An 18,682-nucleotide genomic window follows, 5' to 3' on the forward strand; every position below is an offset into this window, starting at 1 on the left:
TCGTTCCTTGAAAACTGGTAGCGTTTGACTCGCGATTTTAAAAAGCGCGCGTAACTTTAAATATTTGAATTTATATTCTAAATTTCAAACTTTTATTTTTTATTCATTTCAAGAAAACGGAAATAAATAAATATATATCCAGTTTTATATTTTAAATATATAGTGCCCGCGTATGAAACACGAAATTCGATGGGAAAATTACCGTACGTCAATTCAACACGAATTTTAAGGCACAAGTGTCTAATTGTCGTTCTAAGGTTTCCTTTCGGTAGGAAGAAAGTCGAGGGTCGTTTTTAATTGGTCAGGTCTTCACTTTAAATCTTTTCTGCGCAGGTATCATGGGGAGAGACGCAATTGATATTTTAAATACTAAGTTTTAATGATTCCTGATACTTGGCGCCATGGAGACTTTAAACAAAGAGACTTTTAAAGTTTTCATACCTGGCGTCTTTGAGATTAAGTCTATTTACTTTAAAAAAAATAATTACTTTCTTTAAGTCAACGATTACTCATTAATTACTATGTTAGGAAGTATACTCAGGAAATACCTGACGAGGTTTTTCTTACTCTCTTTTGTAAATTTAAATTTTAGTTTGTTACTTTAATCTGGGTACTTTTAGAAAGATTTATGACTGACAGTTTCAGATATCCAACAAAATTAAAGTTTGGATCCGAAACATCTCAGAGAAAAATAAAGTTACTGTTTACAGAAATTTAAATGCACACTGTAAAAAATTTGCGGATAAAATCTAGAGTAAATGCGGAGCGGATGACTGGTTATTTATTTAATCCTCTCACTTAGTCTACTTCTTTGTGGCCAAAAATTGCCAGTCAAATAAAAAATTGCATTAAATACGTTTTGCAAGTAAAGCCTCAGTCGACTTTAACGGAATACTGTAAAAATATTTTTCTAATGCAGTTAATTTAATGTACAAAATAAAATAATTCAATCTTCTGAATCATTTGGTCACAGAATTTATACGAAAATTTGAATTAATTACTATGAAAATAATTATTTTATTTAATCAACACAAAAAAATATTAGCAAAGTATTCAATATGTGATAAGTTGTTGAATTTAAAAAAAAAAATTCAGATATAAAAATATTCCGGTTCCAATACAACTAATCCCAGACAACTGATCACACGACAATTGATCCCACAGACTAGATCCAACTGACGACTGATTTTCTAATTCATCAGTTTCATCAAGATTTTCATAACTTTCGTATCATTATCTTCAAAATTTTAATTTTCATCATTTTAAACCGTATGTCGATGGGATCAGATACCAGTAAGATCAATTTGCAGGGATCACTTGTCGTGGTATAATATTGTTGGGATCAGTTGACGGCATACCAAATATTTCACATGAAAAATTTATAAGTTTTAGACAATCCAAAAGTATAAGTTACATATTTTAACTTTTAAAAATTTTAAACCAAAAATTGATGTCAATTTAGTATTCTTGGTTAACTGTCTAACACTACAAATATATTTAATAAAAAAAAATTTTTTATATAATTTATTTTGGATTGATTGTAATTATAACAACTCAAGTGCGAGTGTAATTATCATTCATATTTTTTGTTGTAAAAAAAAAGGTAAAAAAAACTTTATTTAAACCAATTTATTATCTTAGGGAAAGAATCTAATAATAAATAAAATTTATGATACATTTAAAATTAAAATTATATTATAAAGCAATGTGTAGTTAAATTATTTAAAAAAATAAACTAAACGTAACTTACAACAAATATTTATTTATAAAAATTTACAAATTACTCAAGACCATGAGCTTCTTTTATACCCTGGTCAACTTTTTTACGCGCTTGTTCAAGTTCTTTGTACGCATGAATAGCAGCCTGTAATTTGCCTCTAATAGGCGACTCTAATTCAATAAACTGTTGGATAAATTTAAGATCATCACCATCGTGGGTAATATCAGCAGCTTTCGATGATGGATTAACTTTATTGTACAGTTTTATTAATAATGCAGCGTCTTCAATGAGTCCGTTTGTTATATTTTCCAACAATAAATTGTCTATATTTTTATTCCAAGCTAAATAAAATACCAATGGTCCATAATGTCTAGTTGATCGCAATTTTGTGAATTGAGACTTTTCATTGACAGTTTCATAGACAGCAGATGTTACTCGATGAAACTCAGGATCATCTGGGTCATATTGCAAACATGCGCGATCCAATACGAATTCATACTCTTCTCTTTCTAATAAATCCTTAAATTAAAAAAAAAAATTAAATTATTTAATTGAAATTTAAAATACATACACTGTAGAAAATCGGGAGTAAATTCGGATTTTATTTAAATTCTAAATTTTCCGAATTATTTTTAAATTTACGAATTTCAAATTTTTTTTTTTAACGATTTAATATTATAATATTTTTACCAGTAATTGAAATTTTTGTCAGAGATAATTAGGGCTTAGACATGAATGTACAAAAAAAATTGTTTTTGATTACTTTTAAAACTAAGCTTCATTAAGGGCATTCTTAGACAGTGCCGCCACTTTTTAAAAATATGCAATGACCTCCAACTGTCATAACTGTATTAAAATTTTATAAATTCATTTAAAAAAGAAATTAGAACCTTAATTAAAAAAAGGACAACGTAATCGTAATTTCATCGAGGTATAGAATTTAAAAAAATTGTTTGCGGTTGTTATCAATTAGGAATTAAACAAAATTTTTTGAATAAATTTTAGTCTACAAAATTTGGAAATTCAAATTTGAAAATTGACATGAAAATTTTACTGAAATTTATTTAACAAATTTCGTTTAACTCCCAATTGATATCAACTGCAAGTAATTTTTTTTAAATCTATATCTCAGCGAAATTGTTTTTTTTTTTTTTTTTTTTTTTTTTTTTTTTTTTTTTAAATTAATGGTTTAATTTTTTTTAACAAATACTTAGAAAAGTTGCGAATAATACAAAAAATCCGGGCCCGATTTGCACACCCCAGATTAAATAAATAAACAGTAATTTGCTCTGCATTGACTCTAGATTTAATCCGCATTTACTCCGCAAATTTTTTATAGTGTATAATTTTAAAATTATAAATAATAAATAAAATACTTTTAAATATTCATCTTGAAACATTCTTGGTGCATTCATTTCACGTCCTTGAATAGGAAAATAAGTTTGATTCATACGAAATCTTTCATCCCAATTAGCGTGTCTTAATACACCTTCAGGATCTCTGACGACAATTAGTCTATCAACGTTGCTTATTCCGTATGTAATATCAGTAAAAACGTATTTTGCTGTATCATTCCCTTGTATTTCGGGATCTTTCGACAAAATTTCAGTTATTGGTTTACGTTTTTGTACAACCGGTGGCATTTGTAATTTTTCATCAACTTTTTCTCTGGCTTTCCTAATAGCTTCTTGAAGTTCTTCATCAGTCATGAATTTATACTGAGGAGCTCTTATAGGTGTACCATCTTTACGTTGTCGGTAAATTTTTTTTAAATCCGGTCTCGTAAGTGTTTTAAGTAATTTTTGGACTTCTTTATTTATGAACACTGGTCCTGGATCACGTTCTTCTAAAAAATAATTTTCATTATTAATACAATAATTAATTGAATGACATCATAAATTATAATTGTCTATTTTATGATCCGGAAGTTAGCCGGCGTCTTATAATTTTTGGATTTTTTTTTAAACAATAAATTATTCAAAAAAAAATATTTGAAAAAATTGCACCCGTAGTTTTTTTAATTTTCTACATGTGCATATTTTTAGTTTTTTTTTTTTTTTTTTTTTTTTTTTTTTTTTTTTAAATTGGTGGAAAACAAAACCCGAAAATTATGAATCGTCTGCTAACTTCAGGATCATAAGTTAACAGACAATAAGTAATTTTCGAAATTTTTTATTTCAACAAATCGGTTACAAAAAAAAAATAAAATTAAAAAAATTCACATGTAGAAAATTAAAAAATCTATAGGCGCAATTTTTTCAAATATTTTTTTTTTTATAATTTATCGTGTTGAAAAAAATTCAAAAATTATTAGATGTTGGCTAACTCCAGTATCATAGAAAATCATTCTGATAAAAGTCGATACTTAAAAAATTATCTCGATAAAATAAAATGTTTGATTACATTTAAAAATAAGTAAATAAAAATGATCCGGAAATTGACAGAACAAAGTTCGGATTTTTTTTTCAAGTAATCAATTACAAAAAAAGAAAAAAAAAGAGTTTGAATGTAAATGACAAGAGGGAATTTTTTAAATTTTTGAATAAATGAATAAAATGTAATTAGAATATCAATTAAAAAATGCGTATTTAAATCAATAAAAAATCAGTACGCGCATTTTTTAAAATTTCATTTTTATAAGTGTTAGTGTAGCAAATACGATAAAAATTTTAAATTACTATCAAACGAATAAAATGAAAAAAATATAAAAATAAAAAAAAATTCACATACTGATTATCAAATTTCATATGAATGTAGTAACATGAGACAATATAAATTTAAATTAAATAAATAAATGAATTAAAATAATGAAATTAAAAAAAATACACATACGGATTTTGCATTTATCTAAATATGCATTTTTTGATTGTTACTCTACTTTCATTTTATTCATTGATTATAAAATTTAAAAAATTAACAATTGTCTGCTATATTACGGGTGTGAATGTAGCAGATATCAGACAAATTTTAAATTATCAATAAATAAAGTAAACAATTTCAAAAGTACTATTTATGAAAAATGCACTTATTAATTTCAAAAGTTTTTAAATGCGCAATTCTTTAAAATATTATTTTATTAATTATTTACTCTATTTATTAATAATTTTAAATTTGTCTGACGTTTGCTACATTCACACTCGTAATTTACGAGTGTAAATGTAGCAGACACACGACAATTTTTTAATTACATATAAAAAAATGAAATAATTAAAATTATAAAATCTAAAAAAATGCATGTACTGAATTTTGAATTTTCTAAACATGCATGTTCTAATTTTTATTTTATAAACATTTCAATTTATCATTTCAAAAGTTTTGAAAATTGTCAGATGTCCGCTAATTTTATCACCATTCGTAATTTCATGAATGCGTATTTTAAAAATTTTATTCGATTTATATTTAATGCACACATTCAAAAATGTTTTAAATTTTAAATTCTCGGCTACGTCCACACTCATTTATTCAAAATTTATAAATTTTCGTCTGCTAAATTAGTCATAAAAAAAAATAAAAATAGACACACGTAGAAAATTGAAGAAACTACAGGTGCAATTATCTAAAATATTTTTTAAAATAATTTATCGTTTTGAAAAAAAAATCAAAAAATTATTGGGCATCAACTTTTTAGTATCATAAATAAAAATGTAACCTATGCTCAATAATTTAAAATAATTACCAGTATAATTACCTTGTAGTGTCGTTGAAAATTTACAATGTCTTCCAATTGTATTAATTTGTAATCTTCGATATATAAAATGCACATTTCTTACAAAAATCATATTTATTAATAAACTATTTATTACAATTGTTATATTATTTTTATTTATTATAACCCGGCGATTGTTGTCATCAGGGAAAATATATACTATACATATATATATAAAATTTTTTTTCTCAACATGTGAATGATAAATATGAGAATATTTAAATTTACTGTCGGTATTAAAGAAATGCTTGATTTTATTGTCAACTGGACACGTCATTATTTTTTTTTTTAATTTACAAAATAGAAAAAACAAGTGGCGACAAATCACATTAGTGTTTTTTTTTTTATTGTAATAGTAAAATATTTTATTGTTGGAGATATCAGAGTAATCGTCAATGGTCCGCTGAAAAATATTAGTAGGATTTAGGGTTTGGTCATACACAGTTTTAATAAATTATACAAATACTTCATGAAATCAGCTGTCAATTGTTTGTAAAAAAAAAAAAAAATAATTTATAATTTACAAAAATCCATATGAAAATTTGACACATTGTTAGTTTAATATATTGTATTATTTGGTTATATTTTTATAAATTTTTGAAAATAGTACTGTAGAATTAAGTGGATAAATAATTATTTGTATTTAATTTTCTTTTTTTTTTTTTAGACAAAAATGGTTAAATTATATGCATTAACGATACTGTACAAAGGTCCAACATCAGCGACAGCTTTGAAATGTGTCTATGACGTTGATTCGTTTTCATATTTTCAACGTGGAAGTGTCAAAGAATTTATGGGTTTTGTTAGCAAAACAATTACTGAGAGAACACAAATTGCATCCAGACAAAGTGTCAAAGAAGGAGGTAATTTTTATATTATTATTTTTATAATTATAAATAATAGTTTCAATTGTTTCAAAATTTAGTTATGAATATTATGTTTGACAGCTTAAATAAAATCGTATATATTTTAAAGTTAAAATTTAAATATAACTGGACTTACTAAAGAATTATGATCCTATAGTAGACAATTAACAGTTTTCAGATTTTGTTTTCAACAAATAAATTTACAAAAAAAAAAAGAATATGCACATGTAAAAAATTAAAAAAATTATAGGCGCAATTTTTAAAAATATTTTAACAATTGAAATAAAACTAAAAATTATTAGATGTTGGCTAACTTTAGTATCATAATTAATTTACGAATTTTGACGGCATAATATTTAATTTTTGTATAATATTTAATAATTTATTATTTATTTATTTTAAAGTATCAAACAATTCGAGGGCTTATATTAATACAGGACGTTCTCAAATAATCGCCTGCACTTTTAAAAATATTCAATTATTCAATTGTCAACGGTATTGAAATTTTGTTAAGTAATTAAAAAAAAAAAAATAGAGCGTTAATTGAAAAGAGGACAATGTTATTGTAATTTTTTTAAGGTATAGATTTAAAAAAAATTACTTATAGTTGTCAAATAGGAGTCAAAGCCTACAAAATTTAAAAATTCAGAAACTCCACCGTTCATCTTACAGTTGTAAATAAATAAATATTTTTCAAAATGGATTTTATTTCAAATCCACTTCAAATTGCTGCAAAGTAATATAGTAAGAAGACCACGGGACATTCTTTCGTATTTCCCGTGATCTTGATACCCCAAAACAAAGTTTGAAAATTTGAATTATAATATTGACATGAAGATTTTACTGAAATTTATTTTCCAAATTTCGTTTAACTCTCAATTGATATCAACTGTAAGTAATTTTTTAAAAATCTATATCTCAGGGAAATTGTCTTTTTTTCAATTAATGCTTTAATTTTATTTTAATTAATTGACAAAATTTGATACGCTCAATACAGTTACAGAGTCATTGAAAAATCGGGGGTACTGTCTAAGACAACCCTAAACTCTCTAAACTTGAAATAGTTAAATTTTCACTTTTTTTCCCAGTGATCAACTAATTCACTGGAAAAAAATGAATTTCATGTACAAATAGTGAAAATCTTACTTTTTACACAGTAGATTTAAAACTTAACTTTTTAATGAGTAATTATCATTAGAAATATTTACTACTAATAACTACAGTGAATTTCCCTGTTTTGAAAAGTGCATCATTTCACTGGGTAAATGAGTGTGTATGCACTACTTCCAAGTGGTCGACTTTTAGCTGTGGCAAATAGTGAATATACACTGTGAATCAGTGATAATTCACTATTTCAGGTTTAGAGAGATGTCATAAAGACAAAACTGGAGACCTAAAATAGAAAGTCTTTAGTGTTTTTTGAAACCTTAACAGAGGGCTAAAAATTTAGTAATTTCAAAAATTCTAATTTGACTCCGAGGAAAACTGTTTTAAAATTCTCATTTACTCTATGAGTGCAACAAAGAAAGTCCCGTTTATTTTTCTGCGTGTGAGAAAGAGGTCCGGTGGCGTTTCCCCTTAAAGATAAATAATTCTAGGTCTTTTATAAATATACACATTATTGATTACATTGAACTAAAGGTTTAGGGCTACTCAAAAGTATATCAAGGATTTCACACTATTCAATTAATGCCCTAATTGCAAACTATTTATTATTTATATTAAAGGCTTTTTGAAAGTATTTATCTGTATATTTTCAAACAAAATTTATTTATAAAAACAAAAACAATAGCAAACAATTTTTTAGCTAGTCAACCAAGATTCTACAGAAGTCAGTCTTTTTGGTAATTCATACGAAAAGTTTAAATTTTAAGTTATCAAGTATTTATACAAATATATGTAAGCAATAATTAACTAACTTAAAGAAAAAACATAGTTTTTTTTTTCAAATACTCTACTCTAGTTGTTATTTTACACATTTTAAACCTTTATATTGATCACCCACACTGGTTATAATTCCTTTTGTTTTTAGTTTTAACTATCCATTTATTGGTCGACTTACCCTACTTTTAATATTTAATTAAAGTTCTGTAGCAAAATAATTTTTATTTGTTCATTAAATTTATTAGCAGTTACCGTAACTATGGACCCTTTTGCAGAACTTTCAATTCCATACAAGTTGTGATTAATGATATAAAAAAATTCGACTAATATTTTGAAAATTTTTATAAATGAATCCAAAGTATTTGGACTTTAAATTTAGTAGTAACTTTTTTTTAACTTAAACCATAATATTTTTTTACAGATTAAAAATAATTTTCAATTATGAAAGTATTTAGTTAAAATAATTTAATTATTATAAGTAATCTATTTAATTATTTATAATATTTATAAAAGATAGTAATTAAAGTTGAGCTAACTGATAAAGTTATCTATTAAAATATTATTATTATCATTATTATTTACAGAATATATGTGTCATGTTTACGTAAGAGGTGACAGTTTAGCTGGCGTTTTAATTTCGGATCATGAATATCCTAACAGAGTCTCACATACACTTATTACAAAAGTATTAGACGAATTCGCAGCAAAGTATCCTTCAGATTCATGGCCAACATTGAATGAACCGACTTGTGATTTTCCACAAGCCAACGTATATCTCGCAAAGTACCAAAATCCTCGTGAGGCTGACTCATTAACTAAAATGCAAAATGATTTGGATGAAACTAAAATTATACTTGTATGTTATCATTTACATTGTAAAAAATCAGGAGTGAATATAAATTTTATTTTAATCTGAGTTTACTCGGAGTTCCAGAGTTTAAAAGAAAAATCACTCTGCGTACGGAGTATAATTTACTTTGCGTTGTGATTTCGGTGTAATGTAGATTTTATTTTAATCTGCACTCATGTCCATCCGGAGTTTTAAAGTTAAAATTCTTATTCACTCCGGATTTAATCCTCTAATTTTTTTAGAATATAATAAAGAGTAGAGGTATCGTTTTTGGCGACTTAAGGATCAGTTTTGGACACTGATAATTTAAAGAAAAGTTCCGGAAAAAAAAAAATAAAAACAAAATCAGTTTGTAATAGATACGAAATGACAATTAATTTTTAAAATATGTCGAAAGATATTTTTATCACATTGTTACATTGAACATTTTGGTGACACGTGTTAATATCCCCGGACAAAATATCTCCGACAAAATATCACAATAGTTTAGAATTTCTATTAACAATCATATTAATAAATAAGTTTCAATATAAATATGTTATTATTAGAAATTGGAAATTTAAAGTTTAAAGAATTGTCCTGACAGATATAAAAAAAAAGTGAAAATTATGAGAAAAATTATGCATAAAATCATGAGAAAATTATGCATAAAATTATGAGGAAATCGTGCATACAAAATTTGTGAAAAAGGGTACAGTACAATAACAAGCTCATGTCTTGGTCTATTTTCAAATAAACACACACACAATCCATGATAAAAAGGCACTGCACAATAACAAGCTAATTAATTTTCTCTCATAATATTCTTAATTAATTGGGAATTTTTAATTTATTTGCTTTAATACGTGAAATGAAAGTGGTTGACCTTGCAGGTCATCCCTGAATTCCTGACTTGGACCCAAAAACGCAGTGGACCGAATTCAAGAATAAAACTACAGTAGGACCTCGTTATAAGACTAGCTCGGGGCTGTAGGCGAAAAAATTCTTAGAATTGAGGTGCACCCACGATTGTACTTAACAGCGTTTGCGCCCAAACCTCGCTATAAGACTATCGCCGTTTTGCGTTTTATTTATGTATTCGGTTCAACTCTACTCTATTATACAGTGAATCTATTTCATATATAATCATAAATAAACAGAATTTTGTCGTTCTTTTCTGTTAATTAATTATGTGATACCACGAAATTTGAAGTATTCTTTATGAAAATAAATTATTTAATGTACAATCTTTATGTATGTACATTTTACCTCGATTTTAGTCGGACTGGTCGTTAGTCTTATAGCGAGGTTTCGGCACAAAACTTGTATTGAGTAGTTGGTGGGGGAAGTGTTCGGAGCGAGTTTTAACAAATTGAGGGGAAGAGTCTTATAACGCGTAGTCTTATAACCAGGTCCTACTGTATTTTTTTTTTTTTTTTTTTATTATTTCGTCACAGAGATATATTGTTCTTAGGATATTTTATCGGGGGATATTAACGCATGTAACCGGAAATTTTATTTTACCCTTTTTCATTAATTATAATAAAGTATTAAATGTCCTAAAATGTAGCAGTGGTCACAAGTGATACTTCTACCCTATTATTATACAAGAAGAATAATTTTTTTTTGTATTTCAGCACAACACTTTAGAAGCAGTATTACAAAGAGGAGAAAAGTTAGATGATCTAGTGCAAAAATCCGAAGGTTTGAGTATACAGTCAAAGGCATTTTATAAAACAGCGCGTAAAACTAATTCATGCTGTAGTTTAACAGCTTGAAATACCATATATTTATTATATATATCCAACAAAGTGTACAATAAAGACGTTTATATGTTATACTATATATATATACATATACATATATAAAAAAAAATTTTTGAACACTATCATAATGATTCCAATTAAAAGTTAATCGTATATTTTTACAAGGATATTTTCTTTGTAAAATAATAATATTATTTGCGAATTATTTTTAAGTTTTTATTGTTCTTTTAATTAATAGTAAAACAAAAATAAATATTTTTTTTTTATATTTATTTTAATTTATGTTTAAAAAAAGTAAATGTATTTATGATACTGAGAATGAAAAATATCAATTTAATGAATGAAATTAAATGATTTAATTTTTTTTTTTTAAATTATTAGCGGTTTCTGTTGTGACTTTTTAAATTTATCACTCATTTATTAAAAAAGTACAAATGATATTATTTATTATAAAATAGATGACTTCGTATTTTTTTATATGATTTTTCAGACATCTGTGAATGTAATTCTGAAATGGGCACTAGGTCTATTAGAAAATTGCGGGTCTAGATTCAAATTTCTGAATCCGAAATTTTAAATAAAAATTATCCAATTTTACGTTACAAGTTTGGTCATTTTTATGATGGATATTTTGGCAGTTTATTTTTTAGACCTAAAGAAATTGCACAGAATTGAAAAATATAAATAATTTAATAGCCAAAGTAGATTTTATTTTGCAGACAGTAACCGTTGATGGAAATGCGCTGATTTTTTTTTTACCAAATAAATAAAAAATAATGAAATTTATTATTTTTTATTACTGCGGTGCAATATTTGTAAAAAAATGATAATAATTTTGACAGTATAAATTAAATGTCATTGAATTATGTTGAGTGTAAAAAATAATGGTGAGAATAAATAACTGTTTCATTGTTATTATAAAGATTTATTATTTCAATATATATCCGTAGATATTTATTACACTGTAAAAAATTCAGAGTCCGCGAGTGTGAAAATTTTCACCACCGCGGTGTGAAAGTTATACGACGCACGGTGTTAAATTTTTGGTCGTGTGGATTAGAACAATCACACCACTAATGGTGTAAAGGTTACTTTGATAGACACAATGAAAATCAAAATAATAAAAATAAGTTCTCATTTCGGCAAGATAATAATAAGAAATGATTTTATAGAAATTTCTATACTAAGTTTTAATTTTTAATTAACATCATATCAAACAAAAATATTTTCGTTAACAGGATCGTTACTTTATCAACTTCGAACCATAAAACACCTTACACTGTAAAAAATTTTGGTGTAAAAATGGCCCCGAGAACTTTTCACAGCCGTGCAGTGTGGAATAACGGTGTAAAAAATCCTCGGTGTAAATTATCTATCTGTGTGTTTTTAACACGGTGTAATCTACTTTTTTTACACCATTCAGTGTTGCTCGCTATAATTTTGATTAATGAGTAATAAACGATCATTAAATATTTTTAACTACTTAATCAATAACTATATTAATTTTATTTATATATTAAATAATATTTTGAACACTTCAATATTTTTACGATTATTTTTCTTGACGCAAAATTACACATTTACACGCTTGACGGTGTAAACATTTTTAATTCACACCGCAGAAATTTAACACGATATTTGGTGTAATTTTCGGTGTAATAAAGGTCGTACAAATATCAATGGAAAATATTTATATATAAATACTGCTAGTGTGTAATTAATTAACATTTGATTAATGAATACAATTAAACTTGTAATGAGTAATTTTTTAAATTGAAAATACTTGACATTATATTTTTTTATTGCTTCAGTTATTAATTGTACTTTTTTTTAATCATTATTAAAGAAAGTTAGTGGATAATTTTTCAAATTAAAGTTAAATAAATTAATTTTAATATTAAAAACAGTTACTGGGTCATTTTTAACTACAGATCATATGATCGGACAATGTATGAGTTGTGAGCTAATAACACCGAATGGTGTGAAAGATAACACTCATACCGTGTTAAAAGTACACCTCATCTTTCACACCGAAAAAATTTCACACCCAGGACATCGTGTAAAGTCCTCGGGGACCATTTTCACACCAAAAATTTTTTACAGTATGACTACAAATTGTTTTTTTTTTTTTTTTTTTTTTTTTTGCTTACAGGTGGTAATAAGAAACACCATGGAATTATTATACTTTTATATTTAATCCCAGTTAAATTGTTGAAGCCGTTTCGCTGTTGAGTACATAAATTATTTGAATAAAAATTGAATTATCAGTGAAACGGCTTAATGATAATATGAATAATTGGTAAGTATAATAAAGGTAATAAATTCAATTAAAAAAAAAAAATATAATTATTCTCTCGAAGGATTTAATGAATTTTACAATGATTTACTTCACAACTAAGTCTTAAAGACTAATTAATATCGAGAGAAAACTATATAAACAGCTTCGGTGATATTGCTTTGTATAAATCAATCTGTATTGGTTTATCTTAAATTACTTTCGCTTTTAGTTTTAAATATAACTCCTTTATCTAATTTCGGGTCGAAGCCCGGTTCGTATTGAACACCTCCCATCTGAAAAAAAAATTATATTTCATTAACACGCGTTCTTACATTTTTCTCGCACTCAAAATCATTGAAAAATTTTAAAAAAGTAGGGGGCACTGTCTGAGAATGGCCGTAAAAATTATTTGTAAATAGATATAAAAATAAAAAAAAATACTAACATTCTCTTGTGTATCTTCTAATACTTTAGTATGTTTAGCAGAATCTTGTCCTGATATAAGCATTTCCGGAATATCATAACGTATAACAAGTGTTGAATACATCAATTGTTCTCCTTCATTGCAAAACAAATCTCTTGCTCCTCGCTGTTCATCCAAAGTTGAAAACTTCCAATCATCCATTTTTTCTGTGTCTCTGTCGTAACCTTCGAATTTCAGATGTTCAATTTCGTCAACAATCGTATTCATATCACCTTCTTCAGTCCAATCATAGACTAATAAATTAGCATGCTTTGAAATCGTTGGTAAATATCTACTCTTGTAATGTTTATCAAGGTCACTTAAATATTTAGTAGTGAAAGCTTTAGATTGTTTTTCTTCTGGTGTTCCATTTCTTTGGATACGATCCTGCAATAATAATTTATAATTGTTTTATTAATTAACTTCATGTCTTATATTTTATCCGTAATTTTCATCTCTAGGAAAAATTTTTAAATGAGTAAAAAAAATTAAAGTATTTACTTTGTGAAAATGTCGGCGTAAAAATATACTTTTACCCTATCAAAAAGCTACATGTAGAATTGAATGGGAAACCATAGAAATCCATATAGAAAAGTATGAATTTATACAAGAATTTATGAAGGAAACTATGGGAAATCCACAGAGGAAATTGTGGGATTCCCATGTAGGAACTTCATATAGGAAATTCTGGGTACTGGGATTCCCATATAGAAATTTGACATAGGAACTAAAATATATGGCTTTCTTTGTACAAAATATATATAGGAATCTGGGTTTCTATATAAATAATTTTTATAGAATCCGGAGTACCTGGATTTTTATGTAGAAAACTCACATAGGAAGCTATGGGTATCTAGATTCTCGTATAGGAACTTGACATAACAACTAGGGTATATGGATTTCTCTGTGGCAAATTCGTATAGGAATCTGCCCTATCAAAAAAAAATTCATGTGGGATTGCATGGGAACCTATAGGAATCTATATAGAAAAGTATGGATTTATGTAAGAATCCATAGGAATATAGGAGTGTATAGATTTATATAAAGATCTATGTGGGAAACTATGGGTATGTAAATTCCCATGTGGGAAATTCACATAGGAAATTGTGGGTATCTGGATTCCCATATCGGCATCCATGTGTATCAGGATTTTCATATGGAAAATCCACATAGAAAACTATGGGTGTCTGATTTCCATATGGGGATTCAGGTAAGAAACCATGGGTATCTAGATTCCCATATGCAAAATCCTCATAGGAAACTGTGGGTGTCTCATTTCCATATAGGAATTCACAGGTATCTAGATTCTCATACGGAAAATTGACATAGGAAACTGTGGGTACCTGGATTCCCATATAAGAACTTAGATCCATGAATTTCTTTGTGGAAAATTCATATAGGAATCTGTGTTTCTACATAAGTAACTTCTATAGAATCTGAGGTATTTGAATTTCTATGTCTATTGCTCATTGATACTCGTAAATACAAAAAAAAATTGATTAATATTCTATTGCCCGAAATTTTTTTTTTTCATCAATTTATTTGTATTAATAACCTGACGCTTTTTATTAATTTTTCTGATTCCTAATCCATACAAGATTCCCGTATGGATTTTGACATGGTGCAGATTTCCATGGGAGAATCTATATTGGAATTTATGCTGGATGTCTATAGGAAACCATATGGGAATCCATCCAAAAACGCCATGTGGGAACCCACATAGGAATCTAAACTAAATTTCTACATGGGTTTTTTTGATAACGTACTATTATGTCAACGGGTAATGAGACTAAATTCAAACGACGGTTATAATTTTGGTATGATAAAGTTCCTTAATAAATCAATGATAGATATTTTTATAAAAGATATTCCTGAGGTCATTTTATAAAATGGGATCTTATTGTCCGAGATAAAAAGTACCATTAATTTTATATTTAAATCATTACCTTTATTGTTTGAATTTGTGCGTCCAAATATATGACTAAATGTGGCCTGAAAAGTTGATAGAGACTGTTTAATACAGCGCTGTTGTAGTAAGTAAGACCACCTTTAGATATATATCCGCTATCAAACATTGCGTTTGTGAAAACAAAATCTGACCAGGGACAACGTTGTATAATAACGCCTTGTCCAGTCGAGAATATATGTTGCAATGCAAAAATATATTGACGGAATCTCATCATATAATATCCATGTTGAATAGCTGCGCTGTTTCGGCCATTTGGATCTTTGAGAAAAGCATTCAAATCATAGTACTGAGCGTCGATTGGCAGCTTGTGATTAAGATTTCTGTAATCATATCCATACGCGGTAACGAGAAATTCGTCCCATTGGTATGGTGGCATATAGAACATTTCTAATTCATCAGCGAGTTGCCGTGCAAATTTATCTTTTCCAACTCCTGGTAGTCCGTCGATAACAACAATTTTAGTATTTTCATCATATCTATCTTCCATTGGGTCAAAAAATACATCCCAAAAAGTATATGGTTTGTTCCTGTAATCGAACGGTGGTGGACGAGGTGGTCGCCCTTGTCGCGCTATTTTCGAAGTGATAAATGCGACTTGTGTTTTCGTCACATTTTTTTGTTGGCTTAACTAAAATAATTAATTAATAGAAACTCTGATATTATTTTTTTTTTATTAATTTCAAGATAAATTTTAACAATTCAAAGTTGTTTAATTTTATGGAAAAATTACTGCATTAATTATTGCCTACTTTTTAATTTTAAATCGTTTAACTTTGAATCTAAATGAGCATTAAAAACCTATATTAGACTTTTTAGGACATAATAATTGTAAAAGCTTGAATTAGACCTACTTAGATTTACAAAGGCTTGAATTGACCATACTTAGACTTATGGAGGCATGAATTAGATCTACATAGACATAAATCGTGAAACGAACGTAACTAGACTTAGCAGACAGAAAGACTTACAAGGACTTACAATAAAGTAAAATTATTAAATTTGTGGACTACTGGAGAATTGATGCAAGTGATCTAGTCATCTCTCCAGTGGGCTAATGATACTCAACCCAGATAGCAAAATGATGTCTTGATGAGTTCTGAATGAGTTCCTATTTATGATTTGGACGTCTTATCAATATCTTAAAGAAGTCTTTTAGAAGTTCTCAAGATGTCGAATGAGCCACCTAGCGAGCTCAGTAAGACGTCTTTAAAAATAATTCTCAAAGAATTCTTTTTTCTGACTTCGCAAATAAGACCAGTATGAATTTATCATGACGTCTTAAGGAGCTTCTAATTTTGACTTTATAAAGAAGTTTAAAAAGAATACATTTAGACGTCAAAAAACTGACGTCTTATTTATGGAGTCTTCAAGAACTTTTAATTAAGAGTTCTTAAAAATGACACCTCTAAGAAGTCATTATAAGACTTCCTGAGGACGCCTTCAAAAAGACGTCGTAAAGCAGTCATTCCGACTTAAATGCTGTCTGGGAAGGGTGAATTGGATCACACAGGAAGTCTGGAACTTACAAAGGGTCAATTTAAAAAATTCTAAGGCTAGTAAAAAATTGCTGCAAGTGATCCAGAGATTTTATCAGTAGATTAATTGCACCTAAAAGTGGAGTAGGACCTAGAAGCAGCCTGGGACCAACAGAGAGTTGATTTTAAAAATTCAGAGTTTGTTCATTTCACGATATTTGTTTTTTTGAGTTTAATTCATGCTTCGATAAGTTTAAATAAGTTTAATTCAAGTCTTTGTAAGTCTAAGCAGGTTCATTCCAAGCTTTTACAATGACTATGTCCTAAAAAGTCTAATGTATGATTCCAATGTTCATTTAGGTTTAAAGTATGCCTTAGGTTTCGACTTGGGAAAGTTTAATAAGTATAAGAATTTGGAATAGCAATTGAGCGGCTATGAAAAATATGTTACTATTTACTATTAACAATAAAAATTAGGTGATCAATAGAAAGTATTGTTCAAAAATAGTAATAACAGAGTTTAATTAATAGATAATAGAAATTATTTTACATTGAATAAAGTAGTAGTTTATTTGTAATTTTTTTTTGAGTGAATGTAGCAGATATGAGACAATTTATAAATTTTAAATAAATTAATTAAAATAATAAAATTTTAAAAAATGCGCGTACTGATTTTTTATTGATCTACATACACATTTTAAAATTTGTAATCTGCTTAAATTTTATTTATTTACTCTAAAATTTAAAAAATTGACACTTGTCAGTTAAACTCACACTCATGTTTTTTTACAATTATTTTTTTAAAAAAGTAGATAAATAAAATAATATATAGATATATCAACAAGTATGAGTAATAGACAAACATATTTTAGTATGAAATATTAAAACTGTAATAAATAATATAATATTAATGACAAATATATGTATGTATATATTAATTGTTATAAAATATATATTATACAATATAATAATAAAAAAAAAAGTTAAGTGTCACTAACCTTACATAATCCACTAATAAGTCCAGAGGGAAATAATTTAGAGTGACCTATACGGAGTGGTAATGTCATATTTATCAACATTATTTATCTGCTATCCTAATTATAATATTTAAATAAACATTATTTTTACAATGATATAAAATGCAAGTATTTAGAACACTGGCTTAAAAATAAATAAATTTATCAGCTGTTTTTGAGGCTACCTTAACTCAAAACCGGAGTTAAGGCCTAATTAGACTTTTCATTTTATTTTTTCTTATAAAGTTGTCTCAAAATTTATTGGTTCAATACTGACCCCAGTGGTACCAATTACGAGAATGATACTGAAGTTAGCCGACGTCTAATAGATTCTGAATTTTCATAGAAACGATAAATTATAAAAAATAAATATTTAAAAAATTTCACCTGTAGTTTTTAAAATTTTTTACAAGTGCATATTTATTTACTTCCTTTGTTTTTTGTAATTTATTTGTTGAAAAGAAAATCAGAAAATTGTTAAATGTCTACTAATTTCAGGACCAATCAAATTTACTGCACAAATCAAATTTACCGCGCAAGTCATAAGAGTAATTAATAAATTATTGGTGAAAATAAAAAATTTCGAGTATACCTTTAAGTCTAATTAATATAATTATTAACGTGAATAAATTTTAATAAAATTATTAAACTTCAATTTTGAAATTACGCGCCAAGTTGGCGCTACTGCGGCGCTGTATTCAACGTTCAAA

The 18,682-nt window shown here is 26.8% G+C and overlaps 3 protein-coding genes across 4 annotated transcripts; 1 reads left to right on the plus strand and 2 right to left on the minus strand.

Annotated features, from left to right (window-relative positions):
• Positions 1–1,742: 1,742 nt before the first annotated feature.
• LOC103580987 (28S ribosomal protein S22, mitochondrial) lies at positions 1,743–5,583 on the minus strand. Of its 2 annotated transcripts, none has more exons than XM_053739222.1 (3): positions 5,409–5,583; positions 3,097–3,563; positions 1,743–2,239 (listed from the first exon to the last, which is right to left on the minus strand). In XM_053739222.1, the coding sequence occupies exons 1-3, from the start codon at positions 5,497–5,499 to the stop codon at positions 1,781–1,783; spliced, it is 1,017 nt and encodes a 338-aa protein (XP_053595197.1). In that variant the 5' UTR covers positions 5,500–5,583; the 3' UTR covers positions 1,743–1,780. The 2 variants fall into 2 exon arrangements, with proteins under 2 accessions (XP_053595197.1, XP_008561172.1); XM_008562950.2 differs by having other exon boundaries at positions 3,097–3,566.
• Positions 5,584–5,787: 204 nt separating this feature from the next.
• LOC103580980 (synaptobrevin homolog YKT6) lies at positions 5,788–11,686 on the plus strand. The gene is made up of 4 exons (XM_014439549.2): positions 5,788–5,978; positions 6,094–6,289; positions 8,761–9,032; positions 10,643–11,686. Exons 2-4 carry the CDS (start codon positions 6,100–6,102, stop codon positions 10,781–10,783), a joined length of 603 nt encoding a protein of 200 aa, XP_014295035.1. The 5' UTR covers positions 5,788–5,978; positions 6,094–6,099; the 3' UTR covers positions 10,784–11,686.
• A 1,412-nt stretch (positions 11,687–13,098) lies between these two features.
• Positions 13,099–18,217, minus strand: LOC103580970 (NADH dehydrogenase [ubiquinone] 1 alpha subcomplex subunit 10, mitochondrial). The gene is made up of 4 exons (XM_008562926.2): positions 17,955–18,217; positions 15,459–16,109; positions 13,495–13,899; positions 13,099–13,342 (listed from the first exon to the last, which is right to left on the minus strand). Exons 1-4 carry the CDS (start codon positions 18,033–18,035, stop codon positions 13,253–13,255), a joined length of 1,227 nt encoding a protein of 408 aa, XP_008561148.1. The 5' UTR covers positions 18,036–18,217; the 3' UTR covers positions 13,099–13,252.
• Positions 18,218–18,682: the final 465 nt, after the last annotated feature.

This window comes from Microplitis demolitor, chromosome 5, assembly GCF_026212275.2.
Source record: "Microplitis demolitor isolate Queensland-Clemson2020A chromosome 5, iyMicDemo2.1a, whole genome shotgun sequence".
NCBI lineage: Eukaryota > Metazoa > Arthropoda > Insecta > Hymenoptera > Braconidae > Microplitis > Microplitis demolitor.

Excerpts from the sequence above, each read along its gene's own strand:
- LOC103580987 (XM_008562950.2), bottom strand. The coding sequence starts at position 5,499 with ATGATTTTTGTAAGAAATGTGCATTTTATATATCGAAGATTACAAATT. Across the intron at positions 3,567-5,408 it reads ATTTTCAACGACACTACAAG|AAGAACGTGATCCAGGACCA; the intron begins GTAATTATACTG and ends ATTATTTTTTAG. Across the intron at positions 2,240-3,096 it reads TTCAAGATGAATATTTAAAA|GATTTATTAGAAAGAGAAGA; the intron begins GTATTTTATTTA and ends TTTTAATTTAAG.
- LOC103580980 (XM_014439549.2), top strand. The coding sequence starts at position 6,100 with ATGGTTAAATTATATGCATTAACGATACTGTACAAAGGTCCAACATCA. Across the intron at positions 6,290-8,760 it reads ACAAAGTGTCAAAGAAGGAG|AATATATGTGTCATGTTTAC; the intron begins GTAATTTTTATA and ends TATTATTTACAG. Across the intron at positions 9,033-10,642 it reads ATGAAACTAAAATTATACTT|CACAACACTTTAGAAGCAGT; the intron begins GTATGTTATCAT and ends TTTGTATTTCAG.
- LOC103580970 (XM_008562926.2), bottom strand. The coding sequence starts at position 18,035 with ATGTTGATAAATATGACATTACCACTCCGTATAGGTCACTCTAAATTA. Across the intron at positions 16,110-17,954 it reads TTATTAGTGGATTATGTAAG|TTAAGCCAACAAAAAAATGT; the intron begins GTTAGTGACACT and ends TAATTATTTTAG. Across the intron at positions 13,343-13,494 it reads TAGAAGATACACAAGAGAAT|ATGGGAGGTGTTCAATACGA; the intron begins GTTAGTATTTTT and ends TTTTTTTTTCAG.